Genomic DNA, 21,876 nt, shown 5'->3' on the forward strand with positions numbered 1-21,876 from the left:
CTTGGACTGGCCGCTACCACCACCAAACTAATACTGGTTACTGGGGAAGAGCTGTTTGGACGCGTCCTTCCCCCCAAAATACTTCCCAAAACCTTGCACCCCACTTCCTGGACAAGGTTTGGTAAAAAGCCTCACCAATTTGCCTAGGTGACCACAGACCCAGACCCTTGGATCTGAGAACAATGAAAGAGCATTCAGTTTTCTTACAAGAAGACTTTTAATAAAAATAGAAGTCAATAGAAATAAAGAAATCCCCCCTGTAAAATCAGGATGGTAGATACCTTACAGGGTAATTAGATTAAAAAAAATAGAGAACCCCTCTAGGCAAAACCTTAAGTTACAAAAAAGATACACAGACAGAAATAGTTATTCTATTCAGCACAGTTCTTTTCTCAGCCATTTAAAGAAATCATAATCTAACACGTACCTAGCTAGATTACTTACTAAAACTTCTAAGACTCCATTCCTGGTCTATCCCTGGCCAAGACAGAATATAGACAGACACACAGACCCTTTGTTTCTCTCCCTCCTCCCAGCTTTTGAAAGTATCTTGTCTCCTCACTGGTCATTTGGTCAGGTGCCAGCGAGGTTACCTTTAGCTTCTTAACCCTTTACAGGTGAGAGGAGCTTTCCCCTGGCCAGGAGGGATTTCCAAGGGGTTTACCCTTCCCTTTATATTTATGACAGTCCGGGAGCCCACCCTGGGAGAGTATTGGCTCCAGGGTGATAAACAGTTCCTGGCTGCCAGGGAGAAGGGATTCTCTGCTTGCTTGCTGTGCACTATCCTCAACCTCCTCCTCATCCACAAAATCCTCATCCCTGTTGCATGAGACTCCCTGCTTACAGAGGTCCATGGACAGTGATGGGGTAGTGGTAGGGGCCCACCCTACAACTGCATGCAGCTCATTATAGAAGCGGCATGTATGGGGCTCTGACCCAGAGAGATCGTTTGCATCCTTTGTTTTTTGGTAGGCTTGCCTCAGCTCTTTAACTTTCACGCAGCACTGCTGAGTGTCCCTGTTATAGCCTCTTTCCAACATGCCTGTGGAGATTTTGGCAAATATATTGGCATTTCGTCTTTTGGAATGGAATTCTGCCTGCACAGATTCCTCTCCCCATACAGCGATCAGATCCAGTACCACCATGCTGGAGCTCTTTTGCAATTCTGGGACTCCACGGTCACTTGTGTTGATCTGCTCGCCATGCTGGCCAAACAGGAAATGAAATTCAAAAATTCCTGGGGCTTTTCCTGTCTACCTGGCCAGTACATCCGAGTTGAGAGTGCTGTACAGAGTGGTCACAATGGAACACTGTGGGAAAGCTCCCAGAGGCCAATACTATCGAGTTGCATCCACATTAACCAAATTTGACCCAGCGAGGTCCATTTTAGCGTTAAACTCCTCGCCAGGGAGGAGTACAGAAATTGATTTTAAGAGCCCTTTAAGTCGACAAAACAGGCTTGGTCGTGTGGATGGGTGCAGGGTTAAATCAACCTACTGCTGCTAAATTCGACCTAAACTCGTAGTGTAGACCAGGGCTAAAAGCGCAAACTTCCAGAAAGTTCAGTTAATAAAAGATTGTTGGGGGCGGAATAGATCTGGACAATGAGAAGAAGACTGGAGATAAATGTGAGAGGGGAGGGACAGGCAGTAGAAACAAAAAGGAAACTGTCTGAGCAGCATATTCCAGAAGTCTTGAGGTCTTTCTGAGTGTAGCCTTCACTGATTTGAGATCTACCATACCATTCTCTCACTAGAAGGGAAAACTATAATGGAAGCAGGCCATAAAAGAGACCCAGGTTTGGGTCTCATCTATCTCGGAGTTGTGAAGAATATGTATTAAGGTTATAACAACCAACAAGAATACACTTTTATATAGAAATCCATGATTAAATCGAGTCTTCCTGACTAGTGATTTAAATCAAATCCACTCTGCCCTTCAGAAATCTTGTCCACATGGCATGGAAAAAAAAAATAAGTCGAGGGTGGAACACAGATACCGCTGTCAAATGCGCTCTCAGTAAACTGAGAGCAAGGCCCGATTTCTGAAGACATAGCAGGTACTCCAATATGTCCTGGATGGGAGCCCTGTCAGTTGGATCCCACAGGTCAAGACCACACCAAAAACCTCTTCCACTTCACTAAGTAGACCGTCCTACTGTTGAGGAGAACTTATCGGAAAGCCACCCAGCACTGCTGCTCCTCTTCATTCAACCATGTAGCATACATGCCATAAGGTGCAGGGAGCTGATCGCAGGATGGAGAGTGCAGTCATGGTCCTGAGTGAGGAGGTTGGGACGGACAGGAAGCAGTACGGGAGGCTGAACTGATAGAGCAAGGAGGTCTGAGAACCAGTACTGTCTTGGCCACACTTGAGCAACGAGGATGACCTTTGGCCTGATCCGCCTTGAGCTTGAGGATGACCTGTAGAATGATCGGAATAGGGGGAAAGGCATACAAAAGAGCCCACTGCCAGCTGCAGTGGAAGCTGTTGGAGAGGGAGCCTGGACTGAGACCTCTCCGGGAGCAGAATAGATGACTTTGTTTTCCCTCGTCACAAACAGGTTGATGATGGGGATGCCCCACGTTGCAAAGACGACCCAGAGAACACTTCAAGGACCACTCGTGGCTGAGATGGTTTGCAAGATGATTTTACATTCCTGGCAAACGGATTGCTACTGGAATGTTGTCATCTTTGATGCAAAAACATTGACACAGGTTGACTGCCTCCAGACACAGTAACATGGAATGTTATCCCTGCTTGTTCACATGGTACATTGTTTTGATAGTTTGTGAGTATGCGAACCACTGAGTGTATGATGTAGTCCCAGAAGGCACAACGTGCACTGTGGATGGCCCAAGGTTCCAACACGTTGGTATGGAGTTAGGCTTCCTGTTCTGGACACAAGCCCTGCACCCTCAACGAGTCCAGATGTGCCCCATTTCCCCCAAACCCAGAAGAGAAATGTTGGTAGTCACTGACTTGGTTGGAGAGAGCTGAGTGAAAAAGACTCCTTAGCAACATTGTGTGAGAGTGTGTGTGCGCCACCCTGAGGGGAATCAGTGTCGCACTGCCTCATATATACCCAGGGGAGGGGCCACAGCCACGAGGTACGAGTGCTGACCCTCTCCAGGTAGTGCTAGGCAAAAGTCTCTGGCTCCTGTGTGCTGGGCACACGCATCCTTAAGTGAAATACATGTCTGTATCTACTCAAAAAAATTTTCCTCACAAACAGAAATATCAGTGTTCCAAAGTACTGCATGCGATATGCTGAAATCACATCAGACCGTATTTATGCTATTCTGATATGGTTAGGCATTTGCCACAGATACTACTACATTAAGGTTGCCTGTTTGCCACGATCATAAATGCCATCACAAAAAACATGACAGGTTTTTCCCCCCCACCCCCCTGAAAAATCGTAGTCTTGGTCACCCTGTCTAGCCTGCTACTGAGCAAGTGGCTCTATGAAGTTTTACAAATTTGGCTCCATGTACATACAGCACATGGGTTTTGAAGTTATTGTAAACATTTATTGTCAAATATCTGATGTAGTATCATAATTTCCCTTCATGAAAAATATCATGCACCAGGACTTCCCCTTAGAAAAAAGCCACAATAGTCTATACTTTTATTTTATTGCCAGAATAGTCATCACTTTTGCCATTTTTTGCCACAAATAATCAACCCTAGTTATTACCACCACCACCTGACAGAGGTGATGAGTGAATTTACAGCTCAGTACTTAATACTTGTTTGAGGGCACAATAATCAGCATTACATCAAGCATGCCCTCATATATATGTTCTCAACACTCTACCTAAATGTAGTTTCTTTTCACCCTACATAGAATAAGAGAGTGGATACATAAGTTTCTATAGAGAAGACAATTAATTGCATATAAATCTAAATGTATGATTTTGCTCTTTAATAAGTAATGTCTTTTATTCTAAAAAAAGCGTGTATCAAATATCGTACTTTTTGAAATGTGTTTCTGCAGAAGGCCAAAATAGCAGGTAGATACACATAGAATACCAAATAAAATGGTCTACAATTGATTTTTAAATATGCATAATTTTAAGCCCTGCTAATCAAACACATACATGTTAAGGCTTCCTGATACCAGCAAAAAAAAAAAAAAAAAAAAAGTAAAGAGAAAAGCAGTGTTTATTAAGCAGCCATAAAATAAGCTTTACATTTTTCCAATAACCTTATATTAAATACATTGATTCAGACATTTATAAAAAAGACTTCATGTTACTACTTTGCAAGTCTGATCTGGTGGGACCAATTTGAGTTTAACTATTTATGATGCCACGAATGACATTTATGAAAACAGCAGACTGGAAGCTGAATCCAAAATTAAAAACGGGTCTGACACTATATTATACATTCATATAGAATAGACAAAGAAATAGGATTAATCAGGCTCCTTGTAAAAGCCAATACAGTATATTCCCATTTATCCAAAACCCTATTATCTAAACCTCCACAGCACGTATCTCATGCTGGAGTACAAGGAAGGGATTTGAATAATACAGAGGTTCGGATAGAGCTGAGATCCCTGGCTAGGACTGCGAGGACGACCCCCCAGCCATGGGGGAAGCTACCCTGCTTCTGAAAGGCTCTAGGTGCAGCACAGGGAACCCTTTGCAGCCTTGCTGTCACAGCCCCACTGACTCAGGCCTTGTCAGTTTTGTCGACAAAAGTCAACAGGGTCATCTGGTGGCATGGCAAATCAGGACCTCTTTTTGATTTCAGAGGAGTCAAGCCAGTCCCAGCACTCCAGCTCTGGTGCACACGATTCAGGAGAAGGGAACTCCAGTAAGTGCTCATTCTACTTTAATACTGCATAGTGTATGGAGATTGAGCTCTCATTTACTTTGTTACATGGAAGAGGAGGGATAAGGGTCAGAAATTAACAATACAGCCGGTGGGAGCCAGGCAGAAAAGTTTGTTAATGTACACTGGGATGTCCTGGGAATCCTCCATAGTAATCTCTAGGAAACTTTCCCATAGGTATTCTGCAATCCTTTGCCGAAAGCTCCTTGGCAGAGCTGCCTTGTTTCTCCCCCACGCTGTAGGAACTTTACCACGCTGTGACGCTCTGTACCTCGGGGAAACACCCAGCATCCCCATGTTCATCCTTGTAAAATGACTGTGTGGTATCCAATGCAAAGTTTGTCATCTTGGGTGTCTGCGGAAGGCTCATGATGCACCAAGCATTGTTGCTATCGTGATATTATAGTAATTGTTGTTATAGTAATGTTACAAGTTATAATTTCATATATATAGTTATGAGGCTGAAAATGTATCCTCATGGCTTAAAATAAGCCCAGGCAAAAACTCTCCAAGAGCAGGGTTAAATTCACCACTGCGCAGAAGGCCTGCACAACACCTACTCATAGATTCCAAGCTCAGAGAGGACCACTGTGATCATCTAGTCTCACCTCCTGCATAGTACAGCCACTGAACTTCCCCAACATAATTCCAAGAGTATATCTTTTAGAAAAACATCCAATCTGGATTTAAAAATTGGCAGTGATGGAGAATCCACAATGTACCTTGATGAATTGTTCCAATGGTTAATTACTCTCAGTTAAAAAAATAAAATAAAAAATTAAGCCTTATTTCCAGACTGAATTTGTCTAGCTTCAACTCCTAGCCAGTGGACCATGTTATACCTTTATCTGCTAGACTGAAGACCCCATTATTAAATATTTGTTCCCACATACATATCTACAGACTATTATCAAGTCACCCCTTAACCTTCTCTTTGTTAAATTAAACAGATTGAGCTCCTTGAGTCTATCATTATAAGGAATATTTTCTAATTCTTTAATCGTTGTCATGGCTCTTCTCTGAACCCTCTCCAATTTATCAACATCTTTCTTGATTTGTGGACGCTGCAATTGGAATCAGTATTCCAACTGCAACTGCACCAGTGCCAAGTAGAGGGATACCCTCTCTACTCATATTCGAGATTCCCCTGTTTATTCATCCAAGGACTGGATTAGCCCTTTTGGCCATAGTGTTGCATTACAAGATCACGTTCAGCTGATTATCCACCTCAACTCCCAAATCTTTTTCAGAATCACTGCTTCTGAGGATAGAGTCCTCCATCATGTAAGTATGGCCTACATTTTTTGTTCCTAGATATATACATTTACATTTGGCCATGTTAAAATATATACTGTTTGCTTGTATCCAATTTTCCAAGCAATCCAGATCACTTTGAATCAGTGATCTGTCCTCTTCATTTTTTACCAACCCACCAATGTGTGTGTCATCTGCAAACTTTATCAGTGATGGTTTTATGTTTTCTTCCAGGTCACTAATAAGGATGTTAAATAGCATAGGACCAAGAACCACAATCCCTGCAGGACCCCTCTAGTAATACACTCATTCGATGATGATTCCCCATTTACATTTTGAGACCTATCAGTTAGCCAGCTTTTATCCATTTAATGTGTGGCATCTTGCCTGAAAAAATGCTTTTTTACCCACGAAAACTTATGCCGAAATAAATCTGCTAGTCTTTAAGTTCCACCGGACTCCTTGCTGTTTTAGTGGAATAGAAAGAGTGCTATCATATAGGACAACATGATCTGTTTCTCCCTGCCCCCCCAACACAGAACAGAAATATTTATTGAACACTTCAGCCTTTTTTGCATTACTATTGATAATTCTACCTTATCCTTATGGCAATGGACCAATACCATAGTTAGGATTCTTTTTGTTCCTAATATACTTAAAGGAACTCCTCCTTTTTGTCCTCAAAGCTGCTGGCCATAGATTTCTCGTTGTGTCCCTTTGCTTCTCTTATCAATTTCCCACAATTTCTAGCTTCTGATTTATATTTATTATAATCAACTTCCCCTTTCTTCCATTTGTTATTTTTTAAAAATATTTTTTATAGCTTTCTTTATTTCCCGATTACACCTGGCCGCCTAGCTTGATTTTGGGATTATGGCTTTTTGGATATCTAGTAAAGTGTTCTTAAACAATTCAAATTGTCATTCACTAATCCTTCCCTAAGTCCCACCTAAGTTCTATTTTGAAAATTTAAGTGGGATATAAGTGGTGCACTAGACATATGCTGGCCCTCTGCTCAGCGGTGAAACTTAACCTTCCTATTGCCCCAGAAAGATGCTTGTCGTCAACCATACTGCACAGTGCATAATGCATACTGCACGGAGACTATAAATGGATCTTATTGCTTGGCCTTATATGTGCAAACAAGCCTATGCTACTTCCAATCAGACTGCTGTCAGTAAGGATCAAAGACCCTTTTCTTCTCAGTAATCAAGTTTTTGGACACTAGAAATACAAGATGCTGGACACACTCAAATTACTAGTTTCCTCAGTAAATTTAAATTGTGCCACTGCTATATTTTTTTTCTTGTGTAGAAAGCTTTATCTTCTGATTTGTGGCATATAATGCATAAAAAAATTATATTGGACATAAGTGACTTACTTGTTTGTACTACAGTAGCGAAGTGGCCCCATTCAGTAGTGGGGTCCCTTTGTGCTACAAGTTATACAAACTTTACAAGACATAGTGAAAGTTCGTGACCTTTAACTGCAAATATTATCTATTCGTAACTGAGATTTTATCATTAATTTAATTTACACACATTTTATAAGCTCTCAGTTCACTTGTGTGTGTAAATCTAAAGATAAGCACTAGCCCATGAAATTTGGGCAAAAGGATATCCAAGTTGGCTGCCACTTTGGAACAGTTCTTAAAGTATGATCTGTGCAATACAATATTTTAGATGGAGTGAAAGGGGAGACAAATATGTGCCCTTAAACTGTAGTTCTGCAATATTTTCTGAAATTTTACACCCAAGATGTGTAAATAAATTATAGAATCCAACCACACACAAGCCCACACTTTCATGCAATGACTACTCCTGGGGGAATTCTGACCTCTGCGCATGCACAGAATTCATGTTCAGCGCAGATTTTCTGGGCAGAAAATAGATTCTGCCAAAGAAGTGCTGCAATTCTGCCTTTCTCCCACTAGAGGCTGCTGTGGTGCCAGAACAGCCAGCAGCCAGTTGACTGGCAGTAACGGCCAGCAGCCAGCTATGGCCATTACAGCACCCTGCTTGTGGAACCAGGTTAGGTGGCACAGGCTGGGGTTCAGAAGGGCTAGTGGGGCAATAAACTGGGGCATGGACTCAGGAGCTATTGGGGTGACAGCATTGAGCCAAGGGCTGAATGGAAGGGGGGCTGCAGGGCCACATGGGGACAGGGGCAAATGTGCCTGACTGAATGGGAGAAGCTAGAAGTCAGTCAGGTCAGCATGGGCAAGGCTCCCCAACTCCCTAACAATCGCTCCCTCCCCTGCAAAAAACCTGTTCCATACTTCCCACCCACACCCAACAATCCTCTAGGTTCATTCCCTTTCCCTCAGGTTCTCCATTACCCCGGACTACCCCAAGCCTTTGCACTGCTTCTGAGGGGTGTGGGGAATACCTTTCGATATTGTAGTTTAAATGAATTACTCAAAGTTCTTTATTAATTTGCCTAGTAAGGAATCTATTTGTCAAAAAACATTTCCTGAATCTTTTTTTTTTTGGTCTGTATTGTTACAGATATACTTGCTGACAGGTATTCTGAAATAAATTACGAAAATAATTGAAACTGCCATGATTATATTATGTTAATTTTGACAAATAAAATATGCAAAATTTTAAAATATTGTGCACAGAATTTTTAATTTTTTGGCACAGAATTCCACCAGGAGTAAATGACTGATCCACCTTGCAATTATTTATTCCAGAAAAACTTGATTCACTTCCAACTAATTCAGGGCATTCTCAGAAAACCTATGTAAAAGCAATTTAACTTACCTGCAAAGTTATTCAAGACACACATTTATCATAAGAGTGAGCTTTTTCCTAAAGATTTGTAAAACAAATAGCTGCTGAATTGTCCACAGATAAAGTTATCTTTTTAGGACACTTTTTAGTACCTAGAAAGTAACATATGATTTCAGAATAATCCTCAGCATTCTCAGGTTTCAGAGTAGCAGCCGTGTTAGTCTGTATCTGCAAAAAGAACAGGAGTATTTGTGGCATTTTAGGGTATGTCTACACTACCCGCCAAATCGAGGGGGGGGGGAAGGGGCGGCGATTTATCTTGTCTAGTGTAGACATGATAAATTGATCCCCGAGCACTCTCCCGTCAACTCCTGTACTCCACCACCTTGAGAGGAGCAGGCAGAGTCAACGGGGGAGCGGCAGCAGTCGACTTATCGTAGCGAAGACACCGCAATGAGTAGGTCTAAGTATGTTGACTTCAGCTACATTATTCAAATAGCTGAAGTTGCGTAACTTAGATTAATCCCCCCAGTGTAGACCAGGGCTTAGAGACTAAAATTTATTATAGCATAAGCTTTCATGGGCTACAGCCCACTTCATCGGATGAATAGAATGGAACGTATAGTAATATATATATATATATATATATACACACACACACACACACAGAAGGTGGAAGTTTCCATACAAACTGTAAGAGGCTAATTAAGATGAGCTATTCTCAGCCGGAGGAAAAAAAATAAATAAATCTGAGATCCTTATCTCAAAAAAACAGTTTGGATTTCTAGAGGGATAAAGATATCCAAGTGCAAAATCCAGTCCCCATTCTTCCCATCCTAAATTAGATACACTTGTGCTTATTATGTTGAGGTTGTGAAATTAAAATCCATCCTTTTGAACATATTAAAGAGATCTCCTTTAAGTCACAGAAACCAAAAGCTTTTCCTGTTTACTACTGAGATCACTGTGTGAAAACATGAACACTGTTGAGGTCTTCAGGTTTTAAATAAAGCCTACACTTATCTGCAGAAGCAATTTTAGCTTCCTTAAAGGTCATGAAGTCCTGATAAGGGCAACAGGAAACATTTTCCCCTCTTCTTCCACCTAAAGCCACATCTTAAGCAAGGACCTGGTTTAATTCTATTGCTGCCACATACAAGGGAACTTTGGAGAAATTCCTGATGAACACAAGAAGATACAACACCACTGAAGGAATTGGAAAGAATCTTCTTTCATTGTGGAGGTGTACAGCCAGTTTCTGAAACAGGAACATCTGCTCTCTCAGACACTGAACCTATATTACAACTACAGTGGATGCCAGTTATTAGCAACCTCTCGGTTGCCAGCAAAAAGTTGCCATTCTCTGAAAGTTGCCATTAAGTGAAAGCCTGGAGGCAGGGCAACAGCACAGAAGGTGGCTGCAGCCCAAATGCCAGGAGAGCCCCTGACGGAGATCCAGCATTACAGACTGGAAGGGGAGGCTGCCGGCAAGGGCTCCCAGGGCTTTCCATTGTCTCTCTCTCTGGAGTACAGGTATTGAAGGGTATGTGCTGTTTAGGAAAGAGAGAACTAAAGGCAAAGGTGGTGGAGTAGCATTGTATATCAATGATGAGGTAGACTGTAAAGAAATGAGAAGCAATGGAATGGATAAGACAGAGTCTGTCTTAATCACATTGGTGAAGAAAATCACAGACTCCCCTGTGACAGCAAAAATCACATTTGGGAAGAAAGCTATCACAGACTCCACTGGAACAGCACTTGAGGTGTGCTATAGACCACTGGGATCCGATTTGGATACGGATAGAGACCTCCAATGTTTTTAATGAAGTAAATACTAATGGTAATTGTGTGATCATGGGAGACTAACTTCCCAGATATAGACTGGAGGACAAGTGCTCGTAATAATAATATGGCTCAGATTTTCCTGGATGCGATAGCTGATGGATTCCTTCACCAAGTAGTTGCTGAACCAACAAGAGGGGATGCCATTTGAGATTTGGTTTTGGTGAATAGGGAGGACCTCATAGAAGAAATGGTTGTAGGGGACTACCTTGGTTCAAGCGATCATGAGCTAATTCAGTTCAAACTAAATGGAAGGATAAGCAAAAATAGATCTGTGACTAGGTTTTTGATTTCAAAAGGGCTAACTTTAAAAAATTAAGGAAATTAGTTAGGGAAGTGGATTGAAGAACTTGTGGATCTAAAGGCAGAGGAGACCTGGAGTTACTTCAAGTCAAGGTTGCAGAAACTATCAGAAGCCTGCATCCCAAGAAAGGGGAAAAAACTCATAGGCAGGAATTGTAGACCAAGCTGGATGAGCAAGCATCTCAGAGAGGTGATTAAGAAAAAGCAGAAAGCCTACAAGGAGTGGAAGATGGGAGGGATCAGCAAGGAAAGCTACCTTATTGAGGTCAGAACATGTAGGGATAAAGTGAGAAAGGCCAAAAGCCATGTAGAGTTGGACCTTGCAAAGGGAATTAAAACCAATAGTAAAAGGTTCCATAGCCATATAAATAAGAAGAAAACAAAAAGAAAAAGTGGGACCGCTAAACACTGAGGATGGAGTGGAGGTTAAGGATAATTTAGGCATGGCCCAATATCTAAACAAATACTTTGCCTCAGTCTTTAATGAGGCTAATGAGGAGCTTAGGGATAATGGTAGGATGATAAATGGGAATGAGGATATGGAGGTAGATATTACGGCATCCGAGGTAGAAGCCAAACTCGAACAGCTTAATGGGACTAAACTGGGGGGCCCTGATAATCTTCATCCAAGACTATTAAAGGAACTGGCACATAAAATTGCAAGCTCATTAGCAAGAGTTTTTAACGAATCTGTAAACTCAGGGGTTGTACCGTATAACTGGAGAATTGCTAACACAGTTCCCATTTTTAAAAAAGAGAAAAAAAAAGCGATCCGGGTAACTACGGGCCTGTTAGTTTGACATCTGTAGCATGCAAGGTCTTGGAAAAAATTTTGAAGGAGAAAGTAGATAAGGACATTGAGGTCAATGGTAATTGGGACAAAATACAACATGGCTTTACAAAAGGTAGACTGTCAAAAAATGTTACCTTCTCAAAAGGAGGAGATCAGGTTGGTTTGGCACAAAGAAACGCAGTGGATCTAATTTACGTCGATTTCAGTAAGGCATCTGATATGGTTCCACATGGGGAATTATTTAGCTAAACTGGAAAAGATGGGGATCAATATGAAAATTGAAAGGTTGATAAGGAACTGGTTAAAGGGGAGACTACGTGTCATACTGAAAGGTGAACTGTCAGGCTGGAAGGAGGTTAGTAGTGGAGTTCCTCAGGGATTGGTTTTGGGACCAATATTATTTAATTTATTACTGACCTTGGCATAAAAAATGGGAATGTTCTAATAAAGTTTGCAGATGACATGATGCTGGGAGATATTGCCAATACAGAGAGAGACTGGGATATCCTACAGGAAGATCTGGATAACCTTGTAAACTGGAGTAATAGTAATTGGATGAAATTTAATAGTGAAAAGTGCAAGGTCATGCATTTAGGGATTAATACCAAGAATTTCTGTTACAAACTGGAGACGCATCACTTGGAAGTAACAGAGGAGGAGAAGGACCTCTGAGTATTGGTTAATCACAGGATGACTAGGAGCCGCCAATGTGATACGGATGTGAAAAAAGCTAATGTGGCCTTGGGATGCATCAGGCGACGTATTTCTAGTAGAGATGAGGAGGTGTTAATACCGTTATACAAGGCACTGGTGAGACCTCATCTGGAATATTGTGTGCAGTTCTGGTCTCCCATCTTTAAGAAGCATGAATTCAAACTGGAACAGGTATAGAGAAGGGCTACTAGGATGATCCAAGGAATGGAAAATCTGTTTTATGAAAGGAGACTCAAAGAGCTTGGCTTGTTTAGCCTAACCAAAAGAAGGCCGAGGACAGATATGATTGCTGTCTATAAATATATTAGGGAAGGAGAGGAATTATTTAAGCTCAGTACCAATGTGGACACAAGAACAAATGGATATAATCTGGCCATCAGGAAGTTTAGACTTGAAATTATACGAAGGTTTCTAACCATCAGAGGAGTGAAGTTCTGGAATAGCCTTCCAAGGGAAGCATGGGAGACAAAAGACATATCTAGCTTCAAGATTAAGCTTCATAAGTTTATGGAGGAGATGGTATGATGAGATAGCCTTATTTTTGCAATTAACTGATCTTTGACTATTAGCAGTAAATATGCCCAATGGCCTGTGATGGGACACTAGATAGGGTGGGATCTGAGTTACTACAGAGAATTATTTCCTGGGTGCCTGGACGGTGAGTCTTGCCCACATGCTCAGGGTTTAGCTGATCACCATATTTGGGGTCGGGAAGGAATTTTCCTCCAGGGCAGACTGGCAGAGGCCCTGGGGGTTTTTCGCCTTCCTCTGCAGAGTGAGGCGGGTCACTTGCTGGAGGATTCTCTGCACCTTGAAGTCTTTAAACCACGAGTTGAGGACTTCAATAGCTTAGACATAGGTCAGGGGTTTGTTACAGGAGTGGGTGGGTGAGAATCGGTGGCCTGTGTTGTGCAGGAGGTCAGACTAGAAGATCATAATGGTCCCTTCTGACCTTAAAGTCTATGCGTCTCTCTGCACTCTCTGGAATGCACCCTGCCCTGGCACTGACGGGCCCAGCTTGGCATGTCCCAGTGCTTTCTTTGCTGGCTGCAGCCCTGTAAACCTGCCTGCAGCTAGGACTTTCCATGGGGAACGAGGACACTGAGGGGGGGCCACAAGGCTGCACAGTTCCTCTTCTTGCCATCTCCAGGCTGCAGACTCAGAGACAATTAATTAATTGCTAGTGGAACCCCTCTTCCAAAGAAGTTGTCAATAAGCAGCACGACAGTTGCTAATATCCAAACTCTATTAATGTTCAAGTCAATGGGACAGAATTGGTTCTTGGGAAAACGTTGCTAATAACCAAAAGTTGTCTTCATCAGGATGGCATCCACTGTATAACCAAAACATATGTGAATGCAAAGTTAGAGGCTCTCTCAAAAGATAGCTGGGATGGAGATACTTATAGGTGAAATGTGGATTACAACTTAGCTGTAAACCCTCATTGTGGTTCAGACACTGGTCCTTGCACACAGGCTGTGTGTTGGGAAAAAAAACACTATTTGAAGGTATAGACTACTCCCCTTTTGAACTCAGGTTAAAGACAAAATAAACTTACAGTTAGGGCCCTACCAAATTCACAGTCTATTTTGGTCAATTTCACAGTCGTAGGATTTAAAAAATTATAAATTTCATGATTTCAGCTATTTAAATCTGAAATTTCATGGTGTTGTAATTGTAGGGATCCTGACCAAAAAGGAGTTGGGGGGGGGGGGGTCGCAAGGTTATTGTGTGTGTGTCTGTGTGTGCACGTGTGTGTGTGCGCACGCGCAAGCAGGGACTGGGGGAGGTGGTAGTGCTACCCTTACTTGTGCACTGTTGCTGGTGCTACCTTCGGAGCTGGGCAGCTGCAGAGCAGCAGCTGCTGGCCAGAAGCCCAGCTCTGAAGGCAGAGCCACCCCCAGCAGCAGTGCAGAAGGAAGGATGGCATGGTATGGTATGGTAGTGCCACCCTTACTTCTGCGCTGCTGCCTGCAGAGCTGGGCCCTCAGTCAGCAACCGCAACTCTCCAACTGCCCAGCTCTGAAGTCAGCACAGAAGTAAGGATGGCAATACCGCAACCCCCCTAAAATGATCCTGTGACCCCCCCCCCGCAACTTCCTTTTGGGTCAGGACCCTCAATTTGATCAATACTGGTCTCCCCCTTGAAATCTATATAGTATAGGGTAAAAGTACACAGACAACCAGATTTCATGGGAGGAGACCAGATTTCACAGTCCGTGACACATTTTTCATGGCCATGAATTTGGTAGGGCCCTAATAGCCAGTGGATTCACAACTATACCTGTCCCCTGGCCTAAGCCTGCCCCACTCCAAACTCTCAGTGTAGTTTCTTTATACCGACTGTATAAGTTATAAAGCAGAATTACACTAACTAAATTCAGAGCCTTCTACAGCCATAACTTGAGCCAGAATATTTAGATATAAACCTGTAGCTACCCAAGTTCAGAAGTAAGTCCAAGGCAATAGAGTAGGAGTTCTCATACTATGGTCTACAGAACACTTTCTGGTAGTCCATAGTACCAACAGAAGAGGAAGAAAATAACACAAAATAGGTGAAGAATTTTAAGGAGGTATTTACAGGAAGATCACAAAAACTGGTTCACAGAATGAAGACGCTTATATGTGTGTTAACTTAGTCTTTTTGTTGGTGAACTTTATCTAATGCTACTAAAAAACTAAAGTGTTACTAATTGATTTTAAGAAACTAGAACTTGAATTAACTGACCTGTCAAAGCCAGCACAGGCATTTCCATCCAAACCCAGAGCATTTGCAAAGTATATTAAGAAAAAAAATCCCACTATGGGTCCCATGAATGGAGACATTTGTGGTGGTTATGCTTTCTCTTGCAGAAATTCACTGTTTTTTTAAAAAGGTGATAAATACATACAACACTATTCAGTTGGAGAGTCTCTATTTGGAAATACAGGAAAATGTTGGGTTTGATGCCACAAGCTCCAAGAACAGGAGGGGATTTATTAAAAGAAAGATGTTTTTCTCATTATCTAGTTTATGCAACAAAGATTCTCAAATCACTTATTTCTTACAGACTTAGAAAAATATGGGACCTTAAACTGAGTGCAGTTTTTAACTCACTGTCACCATAAATAAACCCCTGAACAACACAAATTCAGGAAAAAGTAACTGAAGTTATATTTTGACAAATTTCAAATAGAAAATAAAAAAAATAAACATATGAATGCTGGAAATATTCACATTTAACAAAAAGTTTAACCAAATGAGGAAACTTGAACTTAGTAAGGGCCACGTGTCTGGCCATCACAAATATGAGAGGTGGGAAAGGAAGGAGACAGAAAAATCCATTATCAGTAGTAAGTATAAGTTTAAAAAAAAATTGTTGAGCACCTCCTGGACACAATCAAGCAGTGGAGGAAACTCCACAGTTAAAAAACAAACACTCAGTTGTAATTAAATTGGTTATTCTCATAATGAAATAAAATTGAATATTAAAAATGCAGCATCTCTCCTTAAATACACAGGAAAAATATATTTCATGTCCATGAAAGGTTCACAACACCACAACATGCTTCAGCGGTACAGCTAGAGATACATTTTATACCTAACACAAGTACTTATTACAGATTTCTATTCCTTCCCATCTTCTCACAGCATTTTGACTTTGTTCCTGAGAGTTACAGTGCTAAATTCATTTAACAGAAGAAACGGCACAATTTTTAAGAAGTACTTTGAATATAAACATTTAGAGGAACCAGTGAATATTTAATCTTTACAGAAAATAAATACATTTAAATGTATATACAAAGAACTCATTTTTATTTTGCTTACCGTATCCCATATCTGAAGTTTTATCTGTTTTCCATCAATTGTTATCATTCGAGCACCAAATTCTACACCTGAAGAGGAGATTTTAAGAGTTACAGTGTTACTACCCAAATGGGAAAAATCTATCCAACATGAAATTAGAACAGGTGGGGTAGACTTAACTCAACTTTGTAACCATAGGAGGCAACCTTGCAGTGCACTTTTACTTTATATTATACTCTTGTTCAGTGGTTCTTAACACATGGCCCAATCAGCACACAGCTATAGCTCATCGGACATTCTCAGGGCCACACAGAGAGCTGCATATACAGCCCACAATAGGTTGAGAACCACTGCTCTAATTGTTTTCCTATATTGCCTTTACTGCTTTAAATGTACACTGCTTTTTCTAAATCTTCCAAAAGACTTAATAAAAAGGTGTTTGTTTCCTTAGTTCAAGTGGGTGAAAAAAACAAACAAACAAAAAAAACACACCTATGTGTCTGTTTAGGCTTACAGAGGAAATTAAAGATAAACATACAACCGTACTCAAAAATGAATATACACAAGATTGTTATTGGAATGCTATAATGTTGATTTTCATTATTTTCTCAAAATATAGATTTATACATGTTTTACATAAGCAAGAAATTCAAACAGACTGAAAGTAAAAATTCTGACCATTTGCAGTTAGTACAGCAATAAAAGCATGAAGTAAATATTGCTACCACTGTATAATCAATATCTGTAAAGAATTTCATAGTTTCTCACCTGTAAATAGCATTTTTTGATGGATAGGGTCAATTTTTAACTAGAGAAGTTTGTGCTTATATTAGAATTTAATACCTTGATGCGTCAAAGTAAAATTGTAGAATTTTTGAGCACTAATCAAAGTATCTCAAGGCTGCCATTAGCTTCCTCAACTGTAAGTGCTAAGCAGGGATTTGGAGCAATTACATTTTTGAATTGCTCCATTCCAGGTCTGCTCCGGCACCAATAGTGACTGCTCCGACTCCGCTCCGCACTCCGACTCAAATTAATTTTTAACTAAATAAAAAAAAAAAGTGCATACTGTAATTTTGAAAAGAACATTTTTATTCAGACTTTTAAAACAATTTAAATATCCACAATGGTACAAACTAGAATCATTCATAATTCATTCTGTAAAAAGTTATTGAAGCAATCAAGTTGTCTTTCATAACCTGCAGCAGATCATTTAAAATGAACTTTAAAGCCGAAAACAGTCACTCTACACTAGCTTGAGTTGTTAGCATGCTTGAAGCAATTCTACAGGCAGCCTGAATGCGGTGTGGGTAGCTGTGAATGGCCTCAAAAACAGACTTAACTTTTAGCCTACCAATAGGCTCCATCCCCTCTCAATCTTCCCTAAAGTTTCTCTCGAATAATGCTTCATTACAATTATGAATCGCAGAAACTCGCCAGTGTCTTTCTTGTCTATCCAATTCCTTTTCGAAGGCGTCATCTTCTGAAGAATTGGTGCTTGAATTATCTCCATTTCCCTGTGATGGTTGAAGACGTCTCAGGGATGGACACTCCAACAAATTCAGAGTGGAGACGGAAGCCTACTATTTCTGAAGGATGTGAACTTCCTGAAACTGCAAATTCGATTGTTGATGACTCCTTTTGCTGTATTTCATTTTCTTCAACCTCTTTCACTGAGTTCAAATGTAGCAACAGATTTTGTTTTTCGAGTCAAGCAATATCAAGGAGCCCTTCCTTTGCCTTTAGTATTTCCCTTGAGGTAAGAAGAATCCAATACCATGGGTCAACAAACTCCAGCAAGGAAATGAATATTGTCAAAAAGCTTCTCTTCGTGTTTCTGCATGGAGGATAGAATTCCTTCTGCAATTTGTCCACCATTTTCTTGCAAGAATTTTGACAGTTTTCGCCATTCCTTCATTAAAACTCCCAGGGTTACATCAACAGCTTGAAGATTCATGGTTGTTTGGTTTGGCTTTGCCAAGAGGTCTCGCAGGTTCTTCACTTCGTCCCATTCAGCTTTTGTGAACTTGAGTTCTCTTGTTCCAGCAGCAGCCACTTGTTCACCGTAAGATTGAAAAACAAGACGCCGATCAATCATCGCAAATGTTGAACCCCAGGTGAATCACAGTATCCAAAGATTGAGTTACCCCATGTAGATCAAGCAGAACACTTCGAATACTTGGGGTTCGTAGTTTGACAACAACTTGTTGAATTTTTGCCAGAAATTTCTTATGTTCTTTGTTCAGTCCATCCCAGATTGCCAACTGAAGAGCATGAATACCACACGTCATCAGTTGGACTTTTGAGTCGTCCTCATGAAGCCATGTTGGAAGTATGAGGCTAGGGTCATTAACCCATTGCGCAGCAGCATCCATGTTGAGTTCAATTTAATCCATTCCTTTAGTTCCTTCATCAGGCAAAATAGCTTCAGTTCTGTCCACATCCCTGTTCTCAGAGGCAGAAATGGTTTCATTGTCCTTGCTGAAATTTTTGACGGCACACGTCCCGTTTGCTGCATTGTCAACGCAGATGATCAGCACTTCCATTTCACTGTTCCCAATTTTTTTTAAAATAGCTTTTACTTGACTTTTCATGTACGAAGAATTGTGATGCTCTTCAGTGTCGATTATGTCCAAGGTTTTTACCACAGCTTTATCTTTTCCTTCTTCGTAGTACTGAGCATTGATTGCAAGGAAATTTCTGTTTCCATGGGTTGCCACATCCATTTTCAGGTAGCACAATTTTTGCTCCAAAGCTTTCTTGAGCTCTTCGCATCCAGACTCAGCTGTGCTGACAAGTAAATGACGAACCGCATTGTGCCCCATCGAAACGCCAAGCTGCCGACCCATTTCGCCTGCAATTTTTTGGAACCCTTTGTTCTTTAGCCTGAAGGTAGTGAGCGGTGTTGAACTCAAGCAAACCATTTCCATCAGCCCTTCACGGAAAGTACTGGCATCCATAGTGACTGTAACCTTTGAGGACTTCAAATATGAGTCAAATTTTGTTTGCTCAATTTTGAGTTTCTTTTCAGATGAAGCTCTGCAAAAAATCTTTTCTCCAGGTTTCAAAGAGCCAGATGAACGTCGTTTAGCTGTGCCAGCTTTCTGTTTTGCCTCATCTTCCTGGTCCCTTTTTGTAACCAGAGCCGCATAGTTTTCAGGATGGTTAAGTTTTACATGCCGCCAAAGGCTGAAACTTTTCACGGCACTTGCTTCACTTGTCTTGAAGCTACATGGTTTGAGCTCGCCATTCATTTCCTTTTCCACCTTGCATGTTGCTGATTGCTTCTTTGCTTTTCCCAAAAGCCCAAATTTGGGCTTTTCAAATTCAAAAGTAAAGATGTCATTGAGATCCTTTTCCGTAAATCTGCTATCAATTATGGGGGGCAGATTTGAATTTTTTTTGTTGAAGCCATGGCCAAATCTTCTTGTGCTGCTACTGCATCCAAATGTTTCTTGTTATGATCTTTAAAAAGCAATGAACAAAAGCATTACATTTTTTTATAAATGTACCTGCTTGTGATATCTTAATCACTTAAGGTACTTCTAATTTATTTTGGATTTTCTGGACAAAAATGATTGCATTTTCTTTTTACACAAAATTATTATTAAAGTATATTTTAACATGTTTCTTGCAGTTTTAATGAAGTATTTTTAATATACATAATATAAATGTTTATTTATAAATTGCAAGTTAGGTTTTCTTATGAAATTTTGAGGTAAAATATTAGAAATATTTTCCAAGTTTTTAATATCTCAAAAACGCTTTAATATAGATATATCAATGAAATTTGGTATGTGCTGTAGCGTTAGTATGTGCTATCGCTGTTCTACAACATTAATTGTTGGGAAGTAACGAGGCTACACGTTACAAGGTTGAAAATAAACTTTAACGGGGAACAAAATATTACCACTTGTAGCCAGGGGCAGCCAACAACAAGTCTTTCTTGAAATATGAAATAAAAATGACCAACCACCAGTTTGGGATGCCTATGGTTTAAATAATTTTGGATAATGTAATACGGTAGTACATACTAACGCTAAGATACAGACATAAAGTAATGGAATTATATTAAAAGCATTTTTGAGATATTAATCAGAAATTAACTTTTCATCACCTCCTTGAAGGGACTGTAGCTCCTTTAAGCAGAATTTTAGGACATGTGTTCACAGAAACCTTTTTTTCTTAAAATGACCTAAGGATTCACCCCCAAAGTTGTGCTAGACATTTTCCACTCACTCTGGATATATCACAAAAATCACTCCTAATTTATGCAAAATGTTTACTGTATATTTATATGCCTGCTGCATGTGACTTTTCCAGTAAATTTAAAATTACGAACAGTGTTACCAAAAGACCATTGAACAGATGACATATAAAATAAGTCTGCCAGAGTGATACGGGAGCATGTACAAATGAACAAACGTACCAGTAACGGGAGCCCATATGAGAAATGAGCTTAAGTTGTTAATATCTCTTGCAATATCTTAATATATCAATAAATAAAAACATTTTTTTTGCAATATACCTGTTTGTGATATCTTAAATGTTGCATCTTGCGTCACACTTCTCCGTAATCGCAGCACTCAGGGCGTCTCATTGATAAATCCTTACAAAAGAAGTATCAACACATACTAATCCAACTATCTAACTAATCTATGTGAGTATATACTCGCCTAACCTTGGCACAAGGGTGGGAGCAGTCTGCAGTGTTGCCGGATGTCTGATAATTATCTGATTCTTTAATATATTTATTAATAAACATATCTCAAAAAAATTTTGTATCTGTACGTTAAATCTTGATTTCGGCCGAAGTGAAAACAACTGTGACACATTACGTAAAGTGGTAAAGTAGATGTTAATATCAATTGTTATACAATCTGAAACTTTTTGGCACCTTTAAGACTTTTGTGCTAAATATAATTCATTTTGGATTGAAAATGGGAAAAAAACAAAACTGGAGCAGTCAAGATTTTCTGTGCTCTGGCTCTGCTCCAGCTCCAGGCAAAAACTTGCAGCTCCACTGCTCTGCGCTCCAGCTCCAGGCTCCGCTCCAAAGCCCTGGTGCTAAGTACCCAAAATAAAAACAAAAAAAAACAACCTTGGTGAGACAGTGGTAAAAATGAGATTAGTCTGAAAAAGAAATGAATTCTACTCAAGGTTGGATTAAATTGGCAATGTTTATTGGTGAGTGTAAGGTATAGTGAAAGCGACCATAGTCAAGGAGATATATTTCACTAACAGGCCAGTTTAACAAACACTATAAACTATACCAATAGTACTAACACATCATAACAGCAAAAGATTGATGCTGCCCATCCGAGCAGAGCTATTTACATATAAAAGAGACTTGTTGAGTGGACATGGCACATCAACAGGATGGGATCTGGGGCATTTCTTCAGTACATAAGCACAGGACTATTTCTTAAGAACAGATGCTTCAACAGTTTTGGTAAATACTGTGGGCAAAGTTTTCAAACTTGGGTGTGAAATTATGCTCCTCAACTCAGGGTTAGGCACCTAAACAGAAGTGACCTTATTTTTAAAGCTGCTGAACTCTCCCTGTCATAACAAAGTCAATGGGTTCTGCAGGTACTCACTACTAC

At 40.4% G+C, this 21,876-nt stretch overlaps 1 protein-coding gene across 6 annotated transcripts in view; it reads right to left on the reverse strand.

The window, feature by feature from the left end:
* RAB2A (RAB2A, member RAS oncogene family) overlaps positions 1–21,876 on the reverse strand; it is a 79,564-nt gene that overhangs the window by 38,780 nt on the left and 18,908 nt on the right. For 3 of the 6 annotated variants that reach the window (XR_012157203.1, XM_073331079.1, XM_073331078.1), the window contains exon 3: positions 16,292–16,359. Coding sequence is in view for 5 of the 6 variants with exons in the window: in XM_073331079.1 (XP_073187180.1) it covers positions 16,292–16,359 (68 nt within the window). In the remaining variant the exon portion in view is untranslated. Of the gene's footprint in view, positions 1–16,291; positions 16,360–17,707; positions 19,736–20,798; positions 21,338–21,876 lie in introns of those variants that run through there. The other 3 variants (XM_073331080.1, XM_073331076.1, XM_073331077.1) reach the window with 3 other exon arrangements.

The sequence above is a fragment of the Lepidochelys kempii genome, chromosome 2 (genome assembly GCF_965140265.1).
Source record: "Lepidochelys kempii isolate rLepKem1 chromosome 2, rLepKem1.hap2, whole genome shotgun sequence".
NCBI lineage: Eukaryota > Metazoa > Chordata > Testudines > Cheloniidae > Lepidochelys > Lepidochelys kempii.